Source organism: Haliotis rubra, unplaced genomic scaffold (genome assembly GCF_003918875.1).
Source record: "Haliotis rubra isolate DU_JTF1 unplaced genomic scaffold, ASM391887v1 Scf71, whole genome shotgun sequence".
Lineage (NCBI taxonomy): Eukaryota > Metazoa > Mollusca > Gastropoda > Lepetellida > Haliotidae > Haliotis > Haliotis rubra.
The window spans coordinates 2735427-2762942 of NW_025767424.1; the positions used below are offsets into that span (position 1 = coordinate 2735427).

At 36.5% G+C, this 27516-nt stretch overlaps 1 protein-coding gene across 1 annotated transcript in view; it reads right to left on the minus strand.

Moving 5' to 3' along the window:
• The window catches only part of LOC124259114 (glycine N-acyltransferase-like protein 3), a 71348-nt gene extending 45423 nt beyond the window's left edge, over positions 1–25925 (minus strand). The window contains exon 1 of the mRNA XM_046693208.1: positions 25709–25925. Coding sequence (XP_046549164.1) covers positions 25709–25760 — 52 coding nt within the window. The 5' untranslated portion in view covers positions 25761–25925. The remainder of the gene's footprint in view (positions 1–25708) is intronic.
• Positions 25926–27516: the final 1591 nt, after the last annotated feature.

A 27516-nucleotide genomic window follows, 5' to 3' on the forward strand; every position in this document is an offset into this window, starting at 1 on the left:
TGTCCATGAATATTCATAATGAAACACTTATTTATTAAATCATGTAAAAATTATTCCCTCAGTCCAGCTTGTACAGCGTTGCTCTTTGAACCGTGTACTATAATGTACAGTACATGAAACTTCTTTTCTCCTAGGTTAAGCAGTGATGAGATTCTGGTGTATAATAAGCAACAGATGAAGCAACACAAAGCACCTTCGATACACAAGTGGCCAGAATACAAGACCGGATACACTAGAAATATAGAAATACATGTATAGTCACTCAAAGACATGTCCTGTGTTGTGAAAGATACCGACCAATACATGAGGTGTAATTCATAATGAGGGAAACCATGAAATGTGTGCATATACTATGTGTACAGTGTCATAACACTGCAGGCTCTGACTGACAACAACATGTGTATGAAAACATTAAACAAGTTCAGAACTATTCAGTAATTGTATTCAAAGGTCACGATTACTCCTAAAATATGAAATATATTTCGCATTTCCCAGATGCCAAGACTGAAAAACATACTGTAACAGTATGAACTGGAATAGTTTCATGGTCATGCATTTAGATTCTCACTGAATTATCTGAGAGTCCCAAGATGTCCGTAAAGGTTCATCTCGTTGATAACAAGAATTCCCTTTTCAAGGTACTGTTGTAAGCGTTATTAAAATCAGACATTTCTGGGATATATACATACTATTATATAATCATCCAGTTTTTTATATTTTTTATTTTTTGTTAGAATGATTCCTTAAATTTCAATGCACATAAAATTGTCTACTTGATAATTCCAAACTGCATGATACTTTATTGATTTGCACACTCCCCTATAAAAGGTTTTTGCGCAACTTGAATACTTAAAAAGATTAAAGTATTGGCCAAAAAAATCACAAATTGGTCAAAATGTTCATTAGTGTACTTTGTCACATCTCCTTTGATCACAAAAAATATTTTTGTGGGGTTCCAGAGAAATTTACATTGCTTTATACTGGAAAGAGCTCAGGATAAACTTAATGAACATTTTCAATGATGAATAACGTAAGTGATCATAATACTAACTGCAAAATATTCTTTCCTTTTTGAGCATAAAATAAGAAATATAAATCTGATTTATATTCACAAAGAAATAGGTCCTCAAGAAAAATGGGCAAATGCCTATTTCTTGTCTCAGTGATGTACCCCAATGATTTTACAGATGTTATCAGTGCGGACATCACATATTCTCTGTAAACTTCAGATGGCTGCTGCTTTCAGTCTTAGCAAATTGTCCTGAAACTCTGAAGATAAATATGTTACTGTATCTTTGATCACCGCATTTTGTAAAAAAAAGCCCAATGGATCAAAGAAATGAATTGTTTCCTCAATTATTATGACAGGGAGTAGTTTGTAAAGTAGTGAAATCATGTGTTTTGACAAAATTGAAATTCGTTCCTTTGTCATATTGTAAACATTCAGGCAAATCTTTTAAGCTCTTGAGGGTGAACAGAGTATAGGAAATACTTGAGAAAGAGTAGACAGGTGTCAGTATACATGTGACCTAATGGAAATCAAAGAGACTATTGACAAGGAATAATCAGAGTACACAAGGGAATATATAACTGAAGAAACTTCAGTTTTCCATTCACATTTGTCATATCAATGATACCTGCGACCCAAGTTAGAAAACATCATTGGAATCAAATTCACTGTTGCTTTGATTATGTGACATTATTGACTCGGGATCAACAAGCTTGTTGTTAATGTAACTTATATGACTGGTCTTGAAAGAATCATTAGATAATTCTATTCCTTAAAACCCAGAAATCCATAAGATATGACTCAAAGTGCAATGAAAGCATCTGATTTATTACTTCGGTTGTAACAGGTGCTGACCACATAAATGATGTCCAAATTACTGTTGAATGAACTTTACACATTCACTTGTAACAATAAGTGTTCAATACTTATATGCTTGTTACAGTACCTCAACCACTTGAGTTTGGAAACCCTTGTTTATGCTACAGACTGTGACGCTCTGGGGACTCTGCTCCAAATGCCCAATATCATAGACTGGACATCAAGAACTGGGTTTGGATGTGAGATCAGATTGAGTGCAAATGCGTTATTGTGTTATTTTATGCCTTTTTAACAGAATTTATGTTTTTACGTGCCTCGCTTTTTTAGTGTAGAAAAAGGCATTGTACAAACGTCCCAGATAATCATTTGTGTATATACTAAAACCCTGAGAATATTCTGGGCTATCATGTAAGAGGGACTGATATTCGAAGTAAGAGTAAGGCATCAAAAGGGACATGGTAGTTGAACCTTACACTACAAACTAGGCTTCATGTTTCAATTGCGGCGAAATGTCGAATTTCTTTAGAACTGTTTACATGAAACATTCCTCAGGTGTGAATCCTTACGAAATGTCAGCCGTTGTTAGTGTCATGAAGAAGCACTTCAGGAAACTTCAAATGGAATTGTACTTTGACATGAAAGTCACAGAAAAGACGTTGAAGCTCAGGTGAGACACGAGGCAAGTTCACATGATGTACCACCATCATTGTGGTAACAGATTTTTTCATCACACAAAACTTTTCAGTTCAAATATTTTATCACAAATCCTAATCTTATCTTTTTCCTGGACATAAAAGGCATCACTTCGTCTTGAGCAAATACGCATAATATTGTGCCAGTAAATAAATACACCTTCTCCAGAGAGATGGTATTGCTCCAGAAATCCCCTTTGTTGTGGGTTGATTTCATAAAGTTTGATGAGATTTGATGGTTTTCATTTCTGAAAAGAAGAAAAAAGAATACCTACAATGCATTGTTAGGCGTGTATCCTAGGAGTAACGATATGTACTAAGATTTAACCAGCAAATAACATAACAAATTATACTTTGATAACGATCACATTGTTTTCCATGTTTTGCTTTATGGGGATGCTTTGCTATTTTTTCCTGTGTAGTCAGGATTTGTAAGATTGGATTTGTTTCTTGATTCATGTTGCAGGTCTATTCCAAACGGGTTCACCATGAGAAGTCTTATTCCTGAACAAGCCCATCTCGTCAGTTCAATGTGGCCTTACAGTCAAGGTAGATGACACTGCGTCATACATAAAAGAACTCATCAGCAAACAACCATCGTGTTGTCTGTACAACAGGGAGGGTTCCCTGGTAGGATATGCCCTGGCTTACCATTATGGGTATATTGGTTTCCTACATGTAATGAAGGAACACCGAAGGAAAGGATATGGCCAGGTGATCATATCCCGCCTGGCCGGTGTGCATCTACAGCATATGGAAGAGGTTCACCTTTATGTCCAGGAAGCAAATAATGCATCGATTGCGCTAACTAAAAAGCGTCGGCTTTGAGGCTGCACATGACCAGGCTTCTTGTTGGTGGATAACAAAAGAAGCTTTTCAGTAGACGATGAGGGTGTAATGACAAGGGATGACTTTTAGGGCATTTCTGAAACAGGTTTCAAAATATATTGTGATAACTGTACACAATAGTGTCAAACTATGACAATAATGACACATTTGAGATCATAATGCCAAACATACACCACCTTCTCGATTCAGTGAATGGCTGTGGGCGCTTTGGGGAGTTTGTGGAGGTAGTTTGATTGTCCTGTTAAATTATAAACGTTACCTGAATGGATACCTGCATGTCAGTCAAGGAGGGAGAAATTGACAACCATAAAACACAATCTCGGGAGAGAGTATCAAACTGGCCTAAAAAGTGCATCAGTAGTAATGTTGAAGAATGAATTTGGTTCGATTCAGACATGCAATGACAGATGTTTGCCTCTTTTTAATTGTTATTAAAAGAGACATTCTTCTACTTAAGAAGGATGTAAGGAGGGGAGGCTATGCCAGCAAGAGTTGCTCAGAATTTGCGATAATATGAGAACAAAACTACGACAAAATTATGTCGTGGTCATTTTTATGAGAGATCTGTGATTTATTTGGGATCATCATCAATACCATCTTTGCGGAACATCTGCCCAAGGTAAATTGTTTTATTGTGAAGTTACGTCTCTTACGTTATAGAGGAAGTTCCACTTATTTGACCTTTTGTACTCCTGTACTACTTCAGGTGATGTTCCGAAAAGGTTTTGGAAAAAGATATGATCATATATCATCTTTACTAATGAATCTATTACGAAAATCTAATTCTTGTCCAAAATTAAGTGACATGCGAGTTTTCAATGAAGAATTGGTAAAGCAATTATATTCAAAGAGACTATATAGGAGGGTATTGAAAGCTGTCTTATGTTTTGTATCATTGTGGAAAAACATTTGCCAAAAGCCACTTGCCCAATCAAGGACACGAAACCTTTAGGCATGGCGTGGCATGACATCTTCAAAATGTGGTCAAAGCATTTAGATGTCTATAATCCATTGGACCGCCGCCATATAGCTGTAATATTGCTGAGTGTGGCGTTAAACAACAAACAAACAAACATAATATCCTTTTTCCTTTTGTAATTTATTAATGTTTAATGTAAATTACATGTCTTTCGAGAAATAAAATACTGTTTAAATCAAACCTTTCCTTTCTGCTGCTTGCATTGAGTTGGAAAATATTTCTCCTTCCCGCCCGCTTTCTTCTCCTCCTTGGCAGTTGGTTAGGCCAGAAGTCGACCTAAAATTAACCACTTTTAAAAAATCAGAAACTAATGAATTACAATATAAACAAGAATTTAATCAGTTAAAAAGTAAATATAATACATACAAATCCTTATTTACAGATGGATCCAAGGATGGTGGGGCGGTAGGTTGTGCCCCTGTCATTGGATCCAGAACAATATCTTTTTCTTTTTGTACATTACCAGATATCAGCTCTATTTTTACAGCAGAAGCTAACATCATATTAACGACTCTTAAATATTTTAGAAAACACCCTAAATATAAAGAAGACATAATATTATCAGACTCTCTTTCGTGCCTTCAGGATATAAAAAATATCTTGTAAACATCCACTTTTAATAGAAATCATTGAATTATATTAAGATCTTGCTTCTGGCCAATACAACTCCTCTGTTGGTTACCCAGCCACGTTGTCATTTCTGGGAACACAATGGTCGTTCTTGCTGCTAAGGCAGCACTCAACAAATCTGTGACACCACTTCTCTGATTCCATGCTCTGATTACATAGCTATCATTAGATCTTACATCCGTGTACTGATGCAGAAGAAGTGAGACACCCAAGTAGTTTCAATAAATTACATAAAATAAAACCCTATAACGGTTACGCCTACTTGGGTTGTCAGTCCAGATTTGAGGAGGTCATCATGCATTGGCCATACGCGTTATACTCAAAATGAAGAGCCTCCGTTTTGTATGGTTTAAACATATATATTTCTGATATATTGTTCAGAAACTGGATCGGCAAACACTTAATTAATTCTCCAGACAAAATAACATTTATTTTATTACATTATGACAAAAGTACATGATTCATAAATAACATTAAGTTACAATAAACATGAACATGAACATCCATACAGCCAAAATATTTTAGTTCTGACAGGGCCAGATGAAAACTGAGTAAATCTCTTGAATAAAGTTATGTTCTGATTTGATAATATCATGATTTATGAAGTAATTACAACATCATTTATGTTATATCCATATTTTGAATTCTTATAGCATCATGGTTGGGACATATAAATAGATAATGAGGCGTCCTCGAAGGCAGTACCACAAGTACATGATGGGTAATCGGATATAAATCCTTACTTTTGGGGCATAGCTATTCTAATCGGGTTTGCAGATTATTTGACACAATTTAGTTGATATCAAACCCGAATGAAGTCGTTCTTGTAATCGGGGAATGTGATTGTATAAGTCTGAGTTCTTGGTAAGAATTCCAATAGTCTTAGAAATTTTATATGGGTTTTGCCTTAAGTTATATGGGTTTGCAGATTCTGGCACGAGGCTGCTTAAGTAATCTGGTGTTTTGTTATGTATCATTTTATGGAATAGGGTTAATTTCTGAATGCGCCTTCTTTCCACTTGAGGCAAGAGATCTGTTTCTGAATAAAATTTATTATGACCTGTTCCCCTTGTAGACCCACATATTGTTCTAAGTGCATCAAGGTGTAACTTTTCAAGCATCGATGCATGGCTAACTGTACAAATATCCCATATACAACTACATTAATCAAATAATGGCAGAATAAAGGATTTATATATATATAACGAATAGTGTTTTTCTTGATAATCGATATTTGAGCAATTTATCATTAGTGAAACTTTATCAAATAGAGAATTTATCTGTGCAGTCCAATTTGCGTCTTTTTGAAACCAGAGGCCTAAATGTTTGTGCTTGGAAACTTCATTTACAGGAATATTTTGCATAAATAATCTTGGACTAGTCTCTATGGAACGTCTTTTACTAAACTGTATAATTTCAGTCTTAGAAGAGTTGAATGTAACTTGCCACCGTACTGCCCATTGAGAAATCATTTCTAAATCTTTATTGAGGCGCATAGCGCCTTCAGTAGGATCTTCTTTTGTAACATAAAGTGAAGTGTTGTCAGCAAAGAGTCTTATACTGCAATCTATATTTGCAACAAGATCATTTATATAGACAAGAAATAAAAATGGCCCAAGCACAGATCCTTGGGGGACACCAGCTAATACAGATCTATACTCGGAATTGTAACTTTTATAACTACTTTCTGAACTCTTTCATGAAGATAACTAATCAAACCAATCAAGTAATTTACCACATATTCATATGATTGTAATGTGTATAGAAGTCCCTTATGCCACACTTTATCAAAGGCCTTGCTTATATCACAGAAGACAGTTCTTACTTCTTTACCTTTATCCATGGCGGCTGAAATAAATTTATACAAATCTAATAATTGATAAGTTGTTGAATCGCAAGGAATAAACCCAGACTGTAATTTATTTATAATACAATTATCTTTAAAAAAATTAAAGACATATGTATGAACACAGTTTTCAAAGACTTTAGATAAACAACATGTGAGTGAAACTGGTCTATAATTGCTACATTCATTAACACTGTTTTTCTTATGAATGGGTATTACTGAAGCACGTTGCAATACTCTGGGAAAGTCTAAAGACTTATTAAATATTGAAGTGAGGGGGTAAGACAGCACTTTGGCAGTGAACTTAAGGAATTTATTGCCAATACCATCAGGGCCCGTCGCTTTACGAACATCAAGAGGAAAAAGTATATCTTCAACATCTCTCTGGGTTAAAGTAAATTTCAACTTACCAGATTCTTTAAACGTAGTATTTATGTGATTTTAATTTATGGCTAAATTCGACTGCTATCGCCAGCGGCTGAAGGGATGATATAAATCCAGCTAGGGTCCATGCAGGTAGCAAAAGTATTGTAAGTCCCCATGTTCCCTAGTATGGTGATCTACCTTCAGTTGTTGGCGATCAATAGCCCATTTTTACATTGTATTGTCCAATCTAGTTTTTTACTTTTAAAGATATATGCAGCTAGTTTTAACTCATTTTGTGATAATCTAGTGGTTTTACTGACATGGTTTTATATATTATATGTATGTATTATGAATTTAGAACTAGTTTCAGTCACGATATGGCTGAAATATTGCCGATGTGACTTTAAATCTTAACTCACTCACTCTATTTTCAGGAACACGACGTTTCGAGTATGTTCTTCCTCCTTCACAATGTGAATGAAAACAAGGAAGAAGATGGATATATAAGTGAAATATATGTGAAACAACAACAGCGAGAAGATAACAATAAGGGAAGCCAGTAGATAACTGGTAATGGTAAGGGGTTAAATGGAAGCTAGGGATTAATCCGGGCATAAATACTGAGATAACAATGGTGGAGCTGACTTAACAAAGGAAGCCAGTGGTTAATGACCCTCATTGGTAATGGCAGAAAGTAGAAGCCATGAATTAATCCAGGCATAAATAGTCGCGTAGGTGATCTCTGCAACTAACGATGCTAAATTAAACCCGATACAGCACAAAGCCCCTAAAATAACCTTGGTATCAAGACTGGGCACCCCATGTAATACCATATTTCTCTCTTGCACACTATACCTCTCCTATAGTCCTATAGAAGACAACCCATCAGCTTGAACTATTGGGCTGGACACAGCATGAGCCCGTATATAAAGAATGATAAAAAATATCCGATCTGAGAAACACCCTTCACAACCACAATCTAGAAGACACCCTACATGCACTGCCTACATCCTAGACAAACACACTCCTATAAAAAGTCATCAAACACCAAAATTAAAACTCTCAAACACTCATTAAAAATTGTAAATACACATGGACAAACTCACGTTATAAAAGTCACACTACAAAGTGCCACAATTTCTCTCCCTCGGCGATCCTGGATAATATATCGAATTCACAGTGGTACTGCGTTCACTTGCACGTACATTCATAAGCTCAAAATACACCACACAGTACTTGCAACTTTACGGTATTCCTACCTACCACAATTAATGAACAACATCCAGGCTATATGTGAAGTTTAAGCATGAAGACGAAAACACAAAAGGACAAATTAGAGGGAAGTGAGAAATTCTGTAATTAATATCCTGACCGTTGTTTATCAATTTACATATATATATATATTTATATATATAATATTTATTTCCTCCATTCTGAAGAGTACAAGGTGCACATAGTATATATACAATACAATAATTATGCATTATGTGTCACGGATGAATTTGTATGATTATAATAAAATGCTGAACAGTGCATCTGAACATCTCAGTTAAACCTACACGCAATGGCGATCTTCCTGAAAACCCAGCAGCTTCCTCGGCTATTATCAACTCTACAACACACTCGGAGGGCAAATCATGTGAGTAAAGCATGGGTAGCACTGTCTTAGGCGTCTATGGTTTACTACGCTATGTTAACCTTTAAATTCAAGATGTACGTCGTAAGCTGGCTGTCACAATATCGTAGGCGTCTGTACGGTTTACCACGCTGAATTATCCATCACACACAACTGACTGACTGAGTTTGGTTTTACCTCGCTTTTAGCAATATTCCAGCAACATCACGGAGGGGGACACCAGAAATGGGCTTCACTCATTGTGCCCATGTGGGGATTCGAACCCGGGTCTTCGGCGTGACGAGCCAACGCTTTAACCACTAGACTACCCCACCGCCCCCTATCACATACAAGATGTACATAAACTGGATGGCACATACTACAAAGTACCAACTGCCATCAAGCATGGATCGCCACAGCACTAAGTGTTTAAAGAACATGTGATACCGATAACGCCTGTGATATTATACGTGGCATTAAGGACTGCGTCATCCATGATGGATATCCCTGTATGGACCTATGGTGCCAGGTATTTGTCCACAGGTAACAAACTAATCTTCATATACAAACACTGAGGCAAGGCTTTGAATGTGGTGAGGATCAAGTAAACTTGATGTGACAAATAATTTAGTGTTCTAAATGCCACCACTGCTGTGTCAGGGTTTGGGGACATTTTCCGATAACTGACCCTGCGGTTTATAGTACATCGATAATTAGTATGCATGTGCATGATAACATACATTCTCGCCACATATTTAGGATTATTATCATCAGGATATATCTCTATGACCAGAGGAAAACCGTAGCACTAAATAGGGATCATACTTAGCAACTGCATCATTTGAGGTTTTTGATTTGTGAAAAATAGATGCCCTTCCTCTGTGAACACGGATGTAGCCCTCTCTGCTTGTCATGTTTGTAGGAGACACCACACATGAATACAAACAGAAAGTATCTGCGTGGGACCGACTGACATTTGGTTTGAACATATTTGTATTCAAATTAAATTGAATAGGGATCGGTGAACAAGCTGTAAGCTTATATGAACACCTCTCCCTTACAAAAACAAATAATAATTACATAGTTTGGCTGTTAGTCATGCATACGCTGTACATAGTCCAAAAGAAGAGAGGTATGTCGACATCATAGGTTGAGAGTAAACAATCGTTATCTTGAGAAAAGGGCGTCAAATCTGCCTGATTTTACGATATTTAAATGAACAGATTCAAGAATTTGCATATTTACAATTGCAGTTGCATGGACATTTCCGAATAATACTGAGTCTAATGTATATCCTTTTTGGTAAAAGTACATGTTATTTCGAGTTATAGTTTATATTGGACAAGTAAAGAAAAAGTGAAAACTATCCTCATTTGCTAGTCCACATGAGCATATCGGACTTTCTAAAATGTATCTTTCATATTTGTGAGCACTGAGGTCACTGCAGCCGAGTCGCAGGCGGGAATGAACCGATCAAACATGACGGTTGTTTCTGCAGAAATTAAACATTTGTTCTAAACGAAACGAGCAAATAAATTATGTACATTGTGTGTGGTATCAATATTGCGATTTTATCATGTATTGCCTTACCTTTAGGGTGTTAGCGTGTTATGTTAATCAAATAACGTTTATACCTATTCTCCTGTAAAACAGATTCGAGGTGAAATACTTTCAAAACTGCGATCGGTGATAACTGACTATGACTTCATAGTGGACCGATGGCCAGATTACAGAGCACTGGTTGTTCGTGTCAATCCTGTTACAGCCAAGGTAAACAAATGCCTGTTCTGTTATATCGTTTCTTGTAATGAATATATCCAATGATCGAAGTTATATAATTGTAAATGAAAGATCCAGACACACAGAACATTCAAAGATCACTAGAATACAATACACACGAGACCGAATAAACTCCAAACAGTCTAATACACTCAAGGAATGAATGAAGTCAAAGTAGCATAAAGGAAATGAAGGCCTTAATAGATGCCAATCACATGTATGATGTCAGGTTACAGTAAAATGACGTTCAAATAGTAAGTTTAAAAGGTAACTGTTGGTTTCAGTTCCCGAAACATCTGGACTTGGCCAGCAGTGTTTATGCCAAAGACTCTGATGCTCTGGAGTCTCTGCTTCAAGTGCCTCATGTGATAGACTGGACATCAAGAGTTGGGTTTATAGGTGAGATCAGACAGAATGCATATGAGTGAGTTGAGAGTGATGCCTCTTTTAACAATATTCTTATTCTCACTTCCGGTCCGCCATGTTGGGTAAACGTGTCTAAGTGAGAGAGAGAGAGAAGTGATGTGAAAAACCCAACCTAGCCCACTAACAGCATGGTGTCCTGAGGTAATTAAAAGCAGAACCTTTCACAAAACCCTTGCGAACAGGTCATAAACCTCAAATATTGCACAGAAAAATAGCTGTGTCGTCACACCGAACACACGACCCACCCCACACGAAACCTGTGAACACCATGTCATTGCATAAGCAAAGAGAAGGCCCGGGAAGCGCTACACGCTCAGCAGCTACAAAGCTAGATGACATTAAAGAACTTATTCTTGCATCCGAGAAAACATTTTCCGCTAAAATGGACTCTCATAGACACTAAACTACAAGCGGCCATTGACAAAATCGAAATCGACGTTGCAAATATCAAACACAGAGTTGATGAGAATGAGACTCTCATTGAGACAAACGCCAAGGATATCAGCACCATCAAAGAAAACTTAACAACTCTGAGAGCAGGCATAAATTTCCAACACGGGTTACTGAATCGAGAAATCATCGCAAAGGAATTGCATGATAGGAAAATCAACCTCCTTTTTAACGGCATACCCGAATCCGACACAAAAACAGAGGACTCTGAAGAAGTACTACGTGAGTTCATGACAAAGGATTTAAAACTCCCTGAAGATCAAGCCAAACAAATCCAGTTTAGGAATGTCCATAGACTTCGGAAACCAAGATATCAAGACACTCGCCCCAAAGACACTCGACCACCAACAATGATAGCAGCTTTTGTCTCTTTGAAAGACAGGAACTATGTGTTTCAAGCTAAGAAAGTGCTCTACTTACCAACCTCAATGAGAAGAATAAGAGCTGTCCTGAATAAGAGTGCCTATGGACTAAGAAAGGAAAAGGGTCTCTACACACGAGTGAGGGAGAAAGGTATAGATTAGTGCTGGATGTCAAACAACCAGACGAACCGAACACTGCCTGGAGGAGAGTGCCTGTACCCATCCCTGACTCACTGGCCCAGTACTGACTCTTGACTCTACCACACCAGACACACGAACTATATGTACCCAATTGATATTAGTTTAACTTGGAGTAAATTGAAAACATCATGGCTAACTTCGTTATCAATGCCTGTCGAGCCTATCTATAAGATTATATCTCAACATATATTCAGCTTATATAGCGGTTTGTGTGTGTGTGCGTGTGTATGTGTGCGTAGATGTGTATGTGTATATAAGGAATGTTCATCAATCCATATATGTTTGTGTATCAATTCCTCAAGCTAAGGGGATATAATTTACCCCAAAATCACTAAAATTGGTGGAACATCCCAAAACAAACTTGTGTATACATCTATAATCATTAAAACACTCAATGTCAAAATCCGCAATTAAATGTTAAAGCTAAGGTGATAATATGTACCCATGAAACATTCAAATTGATGGGACCATCCCAAAGACAAACCTGTGCATCCATGTATACCCATGTGTGCCCACTTATACACTCAATATCAATATACATTGGTCTACAACTAAACCGTACAAAACGAAGATACATCTGACCAAGATGATATCATGAAACTAAAACCTATAATGATATGTAAGCACTACTGACAAGTACACTATACATTCACTGCTGTTTTTACAACACCAAGCCTCAGGCACATTCACCGCCAAAAACATGTATACGAGGGAATGTATATACTATATGATGCGGGTGTATTATCTCTATGTGTGTGTAGATATTATGTGAATGTGCATATGTGTATGATCATGTGTATGATATGTGTATGCATGTTTATTTTTGTCCTACCATGAGTATTTGCTGTTTTACATTAACTTGGCTCTGACAATAGCTTGATGAATATATTTTGTACTATATAGTAATGCATAATAATGTATATACTATGTCTTTCTTCGAATTGGCAAAATTTGAAAACCTCACCCATATATACTTATAATCATGTCCAATCCAGTCCTAACAATCATAACAAAATACAACCAAACCTAATCCAACTCACAACACCACACAGCTGACACAACATGATAGACCATATACAAAAGACTAATCGAAAAATAGCACTACTAATCAAGACCAACAACCTGACACAGATCTCCACAGAATACATGAACTCAATAACAAAACCCATCAAAATACACAATATATCACTAGAATCACCTATATAGTTGCTTATAATAATACACACTATCAAATCAACTTTGAACTTCCTAATTACCATGAAACAAAGACACACTTAAAAGCAAACACAACATATTACAGCATGTCAACCTACACCAAACAAATCATGAAATTTGTTTTTAAATTACCACACCCCACTTGAGGGGATAAAAGTGCAAAAAATGTCTTTGTTATAACAGCTTGTCATACTTTGCGAACATGTTAAGCCTAACCTAGACTTTTAATAACGACAACAAATATTAACAACTACCTTTAGAAAAAGTTTCTTCTCCCTTAACTTGTAAATTAAAAGCACTTCGATTTATAATTCAAAGCAAAACTATAATGTATTAATAGTACCACTTTATACTTCCAAACCAATTAACAACTCATTAACCTCAACATCTCAAGCTAAAATAATAAAACATCCATGAAGAAAATAGACAACACGACCTCCTCTGCGATGACGTAACTGCACGTGCATCACGACCTCATCGCACAACCTCACCGACAGTTCAGAGACACACAGCCTAGGACAGACTCCGAGCTACAAACAGCAACGCTGATTCACATCACTGCCCTCCAAATTCAATAAGGTAATGCTTTTAATTTCTTATACCTTGCACACCTACCCTTCCTCTCAGTCCTTTCCTTTTAAACAAAATACGGTACATACCACCAATAAGAAAATAGTTCAATTGGACAAATCAGACTCAATAACCCAACACTCAAATCTAGATAATGGCTGAATCACTCAAAATATTTTTCTGTAATTGTCAAGGCCTGAATAACAAAATTAAAAGGGCAGACGTATTTCAAAACCTGAAAAACAAACAGGGGAACATTTACTGCTTACAAGATACCCATTTTACGAATGAATATGAAAATAAAATAAAAGATGAATGGGGAACAAAACAGCTCATATCGGAGTAATTCCCGCGGAGTAGCTATCCTTTTCGAAGATAATTTTGAATATATAATCTTAGACAAAATTCAAGACCTCGAAAATGGAAACTTCCTCGCACTAAAACTGCAACTATCAGAAGCAACCTTTACACTAATAACAATATACGGACCTAATACGGATTCGCCATCGTTCTTTGAAAAAATGTTTCATATTGTTAAAAAATTCGATTCTGATCACCATTCCGTCTGTGGCGACTGGAACTTAATCCAAAATCCGGACATTGACCTATATAACTATCAACCTGTAAATAACCCGAATGCAAGAGAAAAGGTTCTTGAACTTATCGATGTTTATAACATGTATGACCCTTGGAGAGAACTACACCAAAACTCAAAACGATATACCTGGAGACAAACAAAACCAATAAAGCAATCCCGACTTAATTTCTTCCTTCTATCGCGCGACCTCGCAAAATTCATAGATAAAACTGGAATAGATTCAGCATATAGATCAGATCATTCAATTCATTGGATCACCCTTAAATTTGATAACACTGAAAGAGGCAGAGGATATTGGAAATTCAATAATTCACTCCTTTATGACAAAGATTACGTTAAAAAAAACAAAAATATTATTTCAAATACCATTGAACAATACAAAAAAGAAACTGATGAGAATGGAGAAATCGTATTCAACATAGACGATCAGTTATTGTGTGAAACGATTCTGTTAATGATTAGGGGTCATACCATTCAATACTCTTCCGAGAAAAAAAGGTCAAGGGAAAAACGAGAAAAAGAATTAAAGCAAGAAATTGAAGAAAACGAACACAAATTAGACTCTACCGAAAACATCAGTGTCAAGCTGGAGATCTCAAACTCGTTAGCAGAATTAAATAACGAACTAACAACAATAAACGAAATAAAAGCAAAAGGAATAATAATGCGATCAAAATCAGACTGGATAGAAAAGGGGGAAAAACCAACTAAGTTCTTCCTCTCCCTCTCCCTCTCCCAGAAATTATATCAATAAAACAATTACTAGACTGGAAAACAAAACAGAAGAGATTCTTACAAACAAGGAAGATATCTTAAGCGAAAGCCATAATTATTATAAAAACCTCTACAGTACACAGACATGTTTGCAAACATTAACCCCCCAAAACTTAACAATAAACAGAAACTTTGTCTAGAAGGAGAACTTAACTGCGATGAAGTATTACGATCCTTGAAAAAAATGAAAAACGGAAAAAGCCCTGGGCCTTCAGGGGTCACAGTTGAATTTTACAAATTCTTTTGGCTTGATTTACATAAATACTTGATACGATCCCTTAATTTTGGCTATAATAATGGCTCACTGTCAGTAAGCCAGACACAAGGGCTAATAACCTGTTTCCCCCAAAAGAACAAATCAAAACAACATCTAAAATAATTGGAGGCCGATATCCCTGTTAAATTTCTCCTATAAAATAGCTTCTTTAACAATTGCAAACAGACTTAAAACAATATTACCCGAAATAATAAACGAAGACCAGAAAGGTTTTATAACAAACAGATATGTTGGAGAATGCACAAGACTCGTCTACGATATAATGGATTATACGGAATGTATGGAAATACCGGGCTTGCTTTTATTAATTGATTTTGAAAAAGCTTTTGATTCGGTAGACTGGAACTTTATACAAAATGTTTTGAGTTTCTTTAACTTCGGCCTCTCTGTCAAGCACTGGATAGAAACATTTTTCCGTAATATCAGATCAAGTATTCTTATTAATGGATTCGGAACAGATTTCTTTAGTATTACCAGAGGCTGCAGACAAGGTGACCCATTATCCCCATATTTATTCGTATTATGCGCAGAAATATGAACAATAATGCTTCGTAACAATGAAATCAAAGGCATAAAAATCGGAAACACAGAATACCTCACACCGGTATCACAGTTCGCTGACGATACAACGCTGATTCTAAATGGTAATGAAGCCTGCGGACAGAGTGCGCTTAACACACTAGATACGTACGCTGCTTTCTCAGGCCTTAAAATAAACAGGAGTAAATCACAACTATTCTGGATAGGCTCACTACGCTCATCAGATGCAAATTATGTAAACAATGGAAATTAGACTGGGAAAGAAAAGTTTCACCCTTTTAGGCCTCACCTTTACACACAGCCTGGCGGAAATGGTCGAAAACAATTATAAGGACAGACTAAAAGGAATTAAGTATATTATGAATTTATGGTTACAACGTGATCTAACTCCATTAGATAGAATTACCTTATTAAAAAGCTTAATCTTACCAAAACTCAACCATCTATTCGCGTCGCTTCCAGATCCTAACGATAAACTAATCAAAGAAATCGAATCACTCTGCTTCAGCTCTATATGGAAAAACAAACCCGATAAAATCAGTAGAAAAATAATTACAAAACCATATGATGTAGGAGGACTACGAGCTCCAAACATAAGGCAGATAATATCTTCTAAAAAACTATCATGGATTAGGCGACTATTGAACTCAAGACCCAATTCAAAAACCCTTGATTTATTTCTTTTCAGTACCACGCGATCATCTCTCGACCACCTCATAAATAACGAAGATAACCTCACATGTAAACTAACAAATCGCAGAACAAATCCTGGGAGTTATACCTAAACTTTAAAGGTGATAATGCCAAAAACGAACATGATATCCTTTCCCAAATCGTATGGCACAATAAGGACATTAGAATAGGAGGAAGCACCTTCTTCTATAAACACTTCTCTGACAAAGGTATCCACTACATTAATGACTTAATTGATAACGACGGAAACTATCTCAACCTTTCTTCCCTTCAGAAGAAATATCAGTAAAAAAACTTCCTTGAATATCATGGCATTATCAAATCAATTGAGTCTTATGTTAAAAGTAAACGCGTTAAACTCAAATCAAAACTTCAGACACCAATTCTGCCATATTTTCTCAAAGATGTATGTGAAACGAAAAGAGGCTGCAGAATATTCTATGACGCATTAAACACAAACATGTTCTACATTAAGACCAGAAAACACATTTGGAAATGGGAGAACAATCTCAGATGTACCCTGACAGAACAAGAATGGAAAACCATACATTATATACCCTTCCGCACACATGCAAACAGCAAACTACAATGGTTTCAACACAACATCATTTACAGAATACTACCCACAAACGACCTCCTATATAAAATGAAATATACGAATAATAACAATAGTGACTTATGCAAAACTGACATTGAATCAAAAACACACCTCTTTTACGAATGTACGAAAGTTAGCCATATCTAGAGTGAACTAGAAGATTGGATCGAGGGGAAAACAGGAATAAAACTAGATTTTACCAAACAACATATCCTGTTTGGCTATTATGAAAAGCGAAATGATGTTGTAAATCTGATCATAAATACAACTAAATTCAACATTTATAAAAGCAAACTTTCTAAACGACCACCACATTTCCAATATATCAAAAGAAATATAACCAATGCATATCATATAGACAGATATACCTCATCCTTAACTTGTGATTACACCAAATTCACGAAATACTGGTCAATATGTCATTGCCTATTTACCTGAACAATACATCTCCTGTAAAAGCCATAACCGTCAGCTACTGAATTGTCATACCCATTTTGATAAGATACTATGTGTATTGAACTATGAACTATCCATTTGCTGTAAAACATGTACCGGTGAAAAGAAATAAAATTATAAAAATATATATATATATTCTTGTTGCAACGTGTAAGCCATTATGTGGAAGAAGAGCCCAGAATATAACGCATCGTGGATAATCAATTACGTTTATATACACGTGAGCATTAACACCATCCACTTTTTGAAATGATAAGTACAAAAACACTACTGAGAGAACGATATGTTTGCTTAAATATCGGATGACTGACAAGAGGGTGGTCATGAAAACCGCTTATCAGTATGCTTGAGCATGATCGGCTACCTTGACAAAAATATAAAATATTGCCCTTGGATTCGGATGGTGCGTGTTATTTGTGTGTATATGGTGGATTCTCGTAAACTGTGGGGTGGAACCTGATATTTATTGAAAAGGGTAAGATTTAAAAGTGGACATTGAAGTACGGCTTTACACACTTACCACCAAAGAGACACGTTTCTTTTGCATGGCGTCGTTAAACTACACACTACTAAAATACACGTTTTAATTTTTAATCATGAAAGGTCGAGTTTCGTTACATGTATATTCCACAGGTGTGCATCCTTACGAAATGTCAGCTGTTGTAAACGCCATGCAGAAGCACCACAGGCAACCTCACATGGCCTTGTACTTTGACATGAAAGTCACAGAAAATACGCTGAAGCCCTGGTGAGATATGTTTAGATGGCGCATAACCATGTCCCCTGTTCACAGTGTGGTAACAGGTTTAATTGAAAACTTTGGTCACAGTTTCTTTGTAAAACCTTTACGTTGCACATCAACAGCATTGCTCAAACATAGCTTCAAACAGGATGAATTCGAAACAGTTTAAAACAACTCTTAGTGAGGTGGCATTTCTCCAGATATTCTTTCGCATTATGTGAAAATATTTAAAATAGTGATGCCAAATGTGTAGGGTCGCATTTCTGGAAATATTTCTTTCAGAACATCTACATGTTTACGATGAATTGTTGGGATAGTGTGCTTCCAGGAGGTGTTTTTTTTTAGAATATTAAGGAGTTAAGTCTTGCACACAAGAAAGATATCTCTGTGATATGTTTTTACCCATGCACACATGAGGATTTTTTAGTGAGACATTTCACCCTCTACACACAAGAAGGATTTCAAAGTTGGAAGATTTTAACCCTCTACGGATAAGGCATAAATGGATATTTATGTGATGGTTGTTTAATTACCTAAAATTACATGAAAGGAGATCCATATGACAACTGTGTTTCGCTACAGACGAGAAGGATATCAGTGTGAAAGGTATTTCCTGCTACCTTTAAGAAGGACAACCGTATGATAAATGTTTACCCGCTACGTACAACTGAAGCTGCATATACGATGGAAATTAGCATTAACTTATCCTCATCTTAGATATTGCATCCAGTACTCTCTTAAGATAGCTTCCAGACCAGAGAATGTTCCAAATGTGTTTGTAATACTTTTGATTATGACAGACATGTACTTTTACAATGTGAGTATTATATAACTGAACCCATTGAGTTTTTCTCCACTCTTATTGACAAACGGGATGTTGAAAGTAATGTTCAAATTAAACTTTTGATGCTTGCACTATTTTGGGGTTCAAATATCATATGGAATTATAAGCCAAACTATTTAGGAATGTGTGTCATTATTATTCTGTAAATATTTCCTTCATCTGAAAAATGTATTAGACCATCGTCTCTTTACATCTTAGCATATGTGATATAGAATATTTACTTATGCATCTTGTGTTACTAAGACTCATATTTATATTTATGTTCATACGAACATCATGTATTTGAGTAACATCAGGGATATTACAAAACTTCGGATGTAAATTCTGGAGGAAATATAGACAATCATTCAGTCATATCTCCATACGTTTTTACCTGCTACATACAATGATGATATGTGATATATTACCATTCAGTAATCTGCCGTGCCATGTACGTGGAATACTTTGTATTAGTGACGATGAGTATTTGTTCAATATTTCCGTGACTATTCTGTAGACTATAATTCGTCTTTTGTTTTATGTTTCAGCCCTGTTCCACATGGATTCAAGATGAGAAGTCTTGTTCCTGAACAGGCCCATCTAGTCAATTCAATGTGGCCTTACAATGACGGTATACACTCTGAGCCATACATAAAAGAGCTTATCAGCAAACAACCGTCGTGTTGCCTGTACAACAGGGAAGGTTCCCTGGTAGGATACGGCCTGACTTACCATTATGGGTATTTAGGTTTTTTACATGTCCTGAAGGAACATAGAAGTAAGGGACATGCCCATGTGATGAATTCCCACATGGCGACTTTGTGTCTGCAGCAAATGAAAGAGGTTCATGCTTATACTCTGGAAGAAAATATCTCTTCAATCGCGATATGTAAAAGCGTCGGCTTTGTCCCAGATCAGGATTCCTGTTGGTTTATAAATACAAAAGTATCTGAGCAGAAGCTGGGATATAATTACAAATGATGACTGTCAATAGCTTGAACAGATATTACGATAGTTACGACTACTATTGCCATACTATAACAATAATGACCAACCACAATCAATATGCCATAACACAATATCCAGTCATCACAAAATGTTTACACACAAGCATTATATGATATATTGTATTACTATGAACTGATATCCGATTGGTACCAAGTACGATTCAGCGAGAGACATATATACAAAGCTCTTTCATAAGGTCCAATGTTGGTCTCGAAAGAATACGGAGGTTTCATCAATGCGAAATGGAGAATGCGACATCTCGTACCTTTTGGACGATCAATATGCACATAACAATCGCCATATGAGTTGACACGTCAGCGTGGTTTATTGCCTGTTCATCTCCATACATTCTGTCTTCTATAAGGTGTGAATATGTATGAGTAAAACAGACCGATGAATATTGTTATGTATGAAAGGCTCACTTGTACATATTAGGGATGGCTATCTACCTCAACAACGACAGCTCCAGCGCTCTCTTTAACAACTCTATAAAACATTCCCGAAGGCAAATCATGTGTGTAAATCAGGCGTAAAATCATCGTAGACGTAAACGTTTAATGTACGGTTTTCTATACTCTTAAAAAAGAAACCCATAGAACAATTTGAATTTAAGGAAAATATTTGGCACAAACCAATCCATGTTGAATTCCAACATGTGGAGGAATGGTTGCCGACGACAAAACGTTTTGAAGAAAGAACAAAAACGTTTGTAATGGTAGGGTTATTTTCTTAGTAGAAATTATGCTTGTTTTTAGGGTTGGGACGGGGTTAGGCAAAGGCTAGGCTAAAAATAATACACCAGGTTTAGGCTTCAGTGGGCTGGTCCATTTAGCTCTTGAGGGGTAAGGACCCACTAGGCATGTGCCTAGTATGCTTCTTCCCCATTGTTATGCAATGGGATCAGTCCACTGAAATTGTCTTTTGTAGGCATTTATTGGGTAATTTTCAGAGTATGGTTTTTATTGGGTAAGAGTTATAGGTTAGGGGTATAAAATGGCAGATAATTTTGTTTCTGCACTCAGGGGTCTTACAGAGGCTAGAAAGGTGAGAAATTCACTATTGTTTCTGTAGACTAGGCAAACAGAGTTTTAAGTTCTTTCAGTTTAAGTTTTGGTTAGATAATGTTAGGTAGTTAATTTTTGTTTTATTTTGCAGGAACATTATTTTGGGGGGAATTCAGTGGGAATAAGGGGCAATAGAATAGGTATATTTAATAGGGTTTTCACTTTTCTTAGGACCCTTGGAGGCATTATTATTTTGTTGTTTCTTTAACTTAGTTTATTGTTGATTTTATGATATATATTAGTTGAGTTGGAAATAAAATATATTTGGTTTGCAAAATCTTGTGTTCGGGATTGTCATTGTGACTTTTAAACCCCTGAATCCTGCGGACCTGAGGACCCGAAACAGGATCCTCCTGTTACAGGTTGAACAATAACGTAACGTTTCATTCACGTTTGTAGTGAATCGCTAAAACACACCCTACATGAAATGCACGTAAAGCGCCACATCAGCGGTACTCCACATGCATTGCTTTAAGCCACTATAGAGTACAAAAAGACTGCCAGAAGCTCAACAACACAACGCCATTGGCCCTTTACAAGGAAGGGCATCGCAGCATGAGGTGGCAAGGCACTTCGGCGTGTCCAGACACACTATCTCAAACCAGGACCATTGACCCGATACAACAATATTGAGAGTGTTTATGACATACCCAGGTCAGGTCGACCTTGAGTTACCACCGCCGCCCAGGATCGCTACATCCGGTTGAGACATCTCCATTCACTCACCACGACCGCAACATCCACAACAACCCAAATCTCAGCGAATCTCCGACCAGACAGTGCGCAATCGGCTACGGGAAGCCGGACCTTTTGCCAGAAGACCAGTACGACGTAATGTCTTGACACAACGTCACGAAGCTGAACGTCTACAATGGTGCAGACAACGAGTGTCAACTATTGTCAAAACATAGCAGAGTTTCAATACAGTGCCATATCAACCATTTAGGCGAATGATGATTCGAACTATCTTGAGCTGTAAAGAATACATGCCTGATATCAACTGAACTATTAGAGTTGTTTCAACCTAAAACCAGAGACCATATAATAGCGCTGATGGTTTTGCGCATTGGCTGAGGGCCGTCCCCTATTATATGGTCTCTGCTCAAACTAATAAAGGGATCTAAAGAAATGCAATCAATGTGTGTTTGGCTGTTGCGTAATCCTCGTGTTAAAGAATGTGCAGTATGGCTGATATCTATTTCCACCTTAGAATAAGAATACAATCAAATATTTCTGCTGCTAAAATGAATCTTATATTAAACCTATGCTTAAACTATAACTTAAACTGTAGCCTTAGCTTTTCTTTTTCTACTGCAGTAATTCAGCGAAAGTAAAGCTATTTGAAACTACTGAATCAATTAATCAACCAGAAATACTAACAAACGATACTTACATATATATATTTACAAAGATGGTGACAAAGTTGTCAGTGCCACCGTTGTTGTATCGAGGACTATATCATATTAAGAGCCCCAATAAAGCCAGTAAACAGCCATAATATAAGCCATTCATACTATTTTCTTTAGCCTTCGGGCTAAAATAACATGTCATGTTAACATCCACTGGTAATGTTTTGCAAGATGTGCTGAACCGCCATTCAGTATCCCTTGTGATGATTCTTTCAAATCACGGTAAAACGTGATGCTTGAATGTATTGATTTCTATCGTTACATGGAATCAAGTTTTCTTATCTGGATATTTTAACAGTGATTTTCTCATTAAATTTGGTATTACACTGAGTACAATACAAATTCTACATATTGCACATATATTGTATGGGTTAGAGCGTCCGCCCGGAGAGAGAGGAAGGTCCGGGTTCGATCCCCGACCGCGTCAAACCAAAGACGTTAAAATATGGTACTTGTTGGTCCCTGCCTGGCGCTCGGCATTAATGGGTACAACAAAGGACTGGTCGGAATCAGTATAATGTGTCTGAGTGGGGTATTCATGCTTCACTGCGGCATGGTATCTCAGTGGGATAGCACTATAAGACCAGCTTCAGTCTGGGCTAGTTCAAACAGACGCACATACACATACACGCATGCACGTCGTCATATGAGCGAAATATTCTCAGGAGTACGACGTTAAACCCAATTTCACCTCACCTCACTCTCCTCACCTCACCTCACCTCTTCTCACCTCACCTCACCTCACATATTGTATGTTACATGATCAATATTACCTTGTTCGATATGGATTCGAGGGTGAAATACTTTCAAAACTGCGATCGGTGATAACTGACTATGACTTCATAGTGGACCTCTGGCCAGATTACAGAGCACTGGTTGTTCGTGTCAATCCTGTTTACAGCTGTGGTAAAATTGCCAGTGACCTGTATAATCGTTTCTTGACAAGCAGGGCGTAGCTGCCATATGGGCAAAAGGCAATTGCCTACACATAATTTTTGTAAAATAAATATTAAAGAACTGACATGATAAAAAAAAAATTAAATGTTTACACGAGAATCTATTTCAATGTGAAAGCATGCATATGTACCGGAATTATGAACAAATAGTCTAAAATAACGCAGACAATCGCGTTTTTCACAAGGCATATTTCAAAATTTATGTTGCATCTTAACATTTTGTCTACACATAATAATTGGCTGAAATATGCCCTACAGACTTGAGATAAACATTGTTCGTTTGTTGTTTAACGCAACCGTGAAATATGTATACTGGACAAAAATAGTTAGGGATATATGTAAATTTTGAAATTATGAATAATGATCTATTTATTCATTGACACACTGATAAAATATCAATCATAAAAATACCAATATCCTAACTTATTTTGTCAGTATATTTACTAACCCTGACCAAGTGTACTGCCACGCTTGTCTGTCTCACAGTTGGCGACAGTCATAAAAAGCTGGCTAGATGTGAGGGATGATGATATCCAATAATTCTTATTGTCCGGACGTGTTTGCCATTAGATATATTTCTTTACATTTACTGACATGGATTTGTTGACGTGAAAATGCATTTTATCAAATTGCATTTACTGAATGTTTACAGTAATGCTATGAATAAAACAGCCATGTCTTGGACTTTATCAAATTGATGTTCTTTTCATTTTTATGCCATATTGACTGGCATGCCTAATTCAGTTAAAGTACGTAATTTCTAAAATTAGGAGGGTTCTCTTTTGTGGTAGAAATTTATTTTTATGCTGCAACAATATTATAGTAAACTATTTAAAATTGAAAACGTTTTTATATAATAATATTTAAATTTGAGAAGGAACTATTTTATAAATATATGATCAGCGAAGACAATAGCTTTTATGCAGTGTAGAAAGCATGTGTATATGTGCATGTGCATACATTCTTGAGTAATTAAAATAGTTTCAATCATGAACAGATATACATTATACAATATGTTACATTTTCCTTAGTCTTAATTAGAGAGATAAAGCTACTCTGTTTTCAATTTTGCGGTCCTTTATCGTTGATTTAAGACGGCTAAATGTAATTTAAAAACCAAACGAATGGACTTTTCCATGTCTAAAAAGTATCACTGTATGGAAGTTCAGGGTAACAGTAAAGAACAATACGACTGGAAATATTCAAGATGTATATTGTTTTGCTGCATGGAAAAGTTGACCAGAAAATGATTTATGTACTTTGGATGGATGACAGGGATGTTTGCATGTCAAATGGTTTTCATAGCGCTGCATAGCAAATATATTAACCCCAAAACTAATTTATCCTGAATAAATAACATGTAAATATATTAACACCAAACTAATTTATGCTGAATAAATATCAGTTCATTCAATAGCTCAACAAATAGTCTTAATGGAATGAAAACAATTATTTTGCTTACAATAGGAAACAAAAATATCAAGACCCCAACCCATATGAATATTCATGATCACACACTTATATTACCCACGTGGTAGTTCGTCGTAAGGGGCTTCATAACATGTGTCATAACACCTTCGGAGTGACTTGATTTGGCTAATACGTAAGCTTTGACATTACCGGTACTACTTTCATCACTCATTCAATTCGTGACTTTCATTCAGAAGTTTTCACACCTTCTGAAAGCATGTAAACGAGAACACTTCTATGAAATTGAATAAAATATATTTTTACTGCGGTTACAAGCATAGGTTTTCAATCCTTTAATAACTCAGAAGTTTCTGTACATGAAAAGCAGAAACTAAAACAATCAAAATAAGTAAACAAAATACGTCTCTACTACGTCTACCGTGAGTGTACACAAACATGGCGTCGACCGTATTTTTTTTAAGTTAATGATTTGGTCAAAATTGACGGACATCCGGATGGATGAGTTGTGAATATTATCAGGCCATTGAATATCTTCAGCATGTATGTTGTCAGGACTGCACAGGGAGTTTCTAACACACAACATCAAATGATGAGCGGCGCTCTTGTATCTGGATCACTGCCACTGTCAGCCGCGTTCACGTGTCGTCCCGCACAAAACATGTGTTCTACTGCCACTGCCATGCCTCCCGTGGTTTCTCATGCAGGGGTTGAAAACACTTCTCCGAGTCAGAACACTGGTACGCTTGAAATCGTCTTCATTCCGAGTTGGTAGGCAATGTTTTTCAGGCCCAATTTACGGTGGAGTCTTCAACATAAACATCGAATCTCGACAAGTGGGAATTCCAAGCCAAGATGAGCAGGCGTCACTGGCGTCCGTATTATTTACAGTGACTCGTCCTCCGATGAAGAACCTTAAACCACAACCATTTGAGACATACAACTATTCACATTCAACTTCTGCTGTTGCGTGTGCCGCTCCTGGTGCTTCCTCTTAGCTGCTTGTTTGTGAACAGTTCTCAGTAAGACGACTAGCCCGACAGTGATGGCCGACTGACGTTCAGGCGAGATTTAGGTCACGTAGTTAAGTTCAAAATGTTTACACTTTACAAGTGTTTTGATGAATTACATTATTGCATTTGAAACCAAATCCTCAAATGAAAACTTGATGATTCTGAGCTTGACTTGATTCTGTCTTAATTTGTTCATTTTTTGGCTTAGATTAAAGGAACTGCAAGTAATACCCTCCGCAGCATACTTTCCTGGGGTGAAGCGGTTGACATTCCAATCACCAAAATTATGTATTAACCCGCGTTGTGCGGTTCTCTATAGAAAACAAAATATCAGCTTTATTTTAACGATATTTTCATATTTTGTTTAGAACGTGGGTAATAAATGGGATACAAAACTCGTTCCCCTTTCATATCAAGTTTATGTCCCCGTGAAATAAGTTTGCTATGAAAGGGAAGCTCGTTGATATCCTATAATTTTATAATATAAAACAATCATTTCTTCAATACAGCTTGCTTATACAGTGTTGCTCTTTGCACATGTGTGCTATGTATTATAAGTACATGAATGTTCTTTTTCTTCTTGGAAATAGAAATAGTCCGCTCAAATACATGTCCTGTGTTGTGAAAGATACCGACCAATACATGAGATGTCATTCATTATGAGAGAAACCATGAAATGTGTACATATACTATGTGTACAGTGTCATAACACTGCAGACTCTGACTGACAACAACATGTGTATGAAAACATTAAACAAGTTCAGAACTATTCAGTAATTTTATTCAAAGGTCACGATTACTCGCAAAATATGAAATATTCTTCGCATTTCCCAGATGCCAAGCCTGAAAAACATACTGTAACAGTATGAACTGATTCCCAAGATGTCCGTAAAGGTTCATCTCGTTGATGACAAGAACGTTCTTCTAAAGCTAGTGTCCGGTGGTATGATGTATGCTGCTTTAAATATGTTTCAACTGTATATGCAACGCTTGCTGCTGCTTCTTTATACATAATGTATTTGCTTGATCATCAGATGTCGAAAATCTGTTACAGTTTGTGTTGCTTTTTGATGCCAGTTTGTATTTTTGCATAACACATGCTAAATGGGGTTGTAATAATCAAGCTCGTATAAGATTACATTTATGAGACACACCTATTCAGGATTATTAAAATCAAACATTTCTTGGATATAAGACACCATTGCTGACAAACTATTATATCATCATCCAATTCATTACATTGTTTATTTTTGAGACTCATTCATTCATTAACAACAGCCATGCACGTGCTATTCAAGGCAACCCGTAGTCAAAGTGTTTTGTGGCATG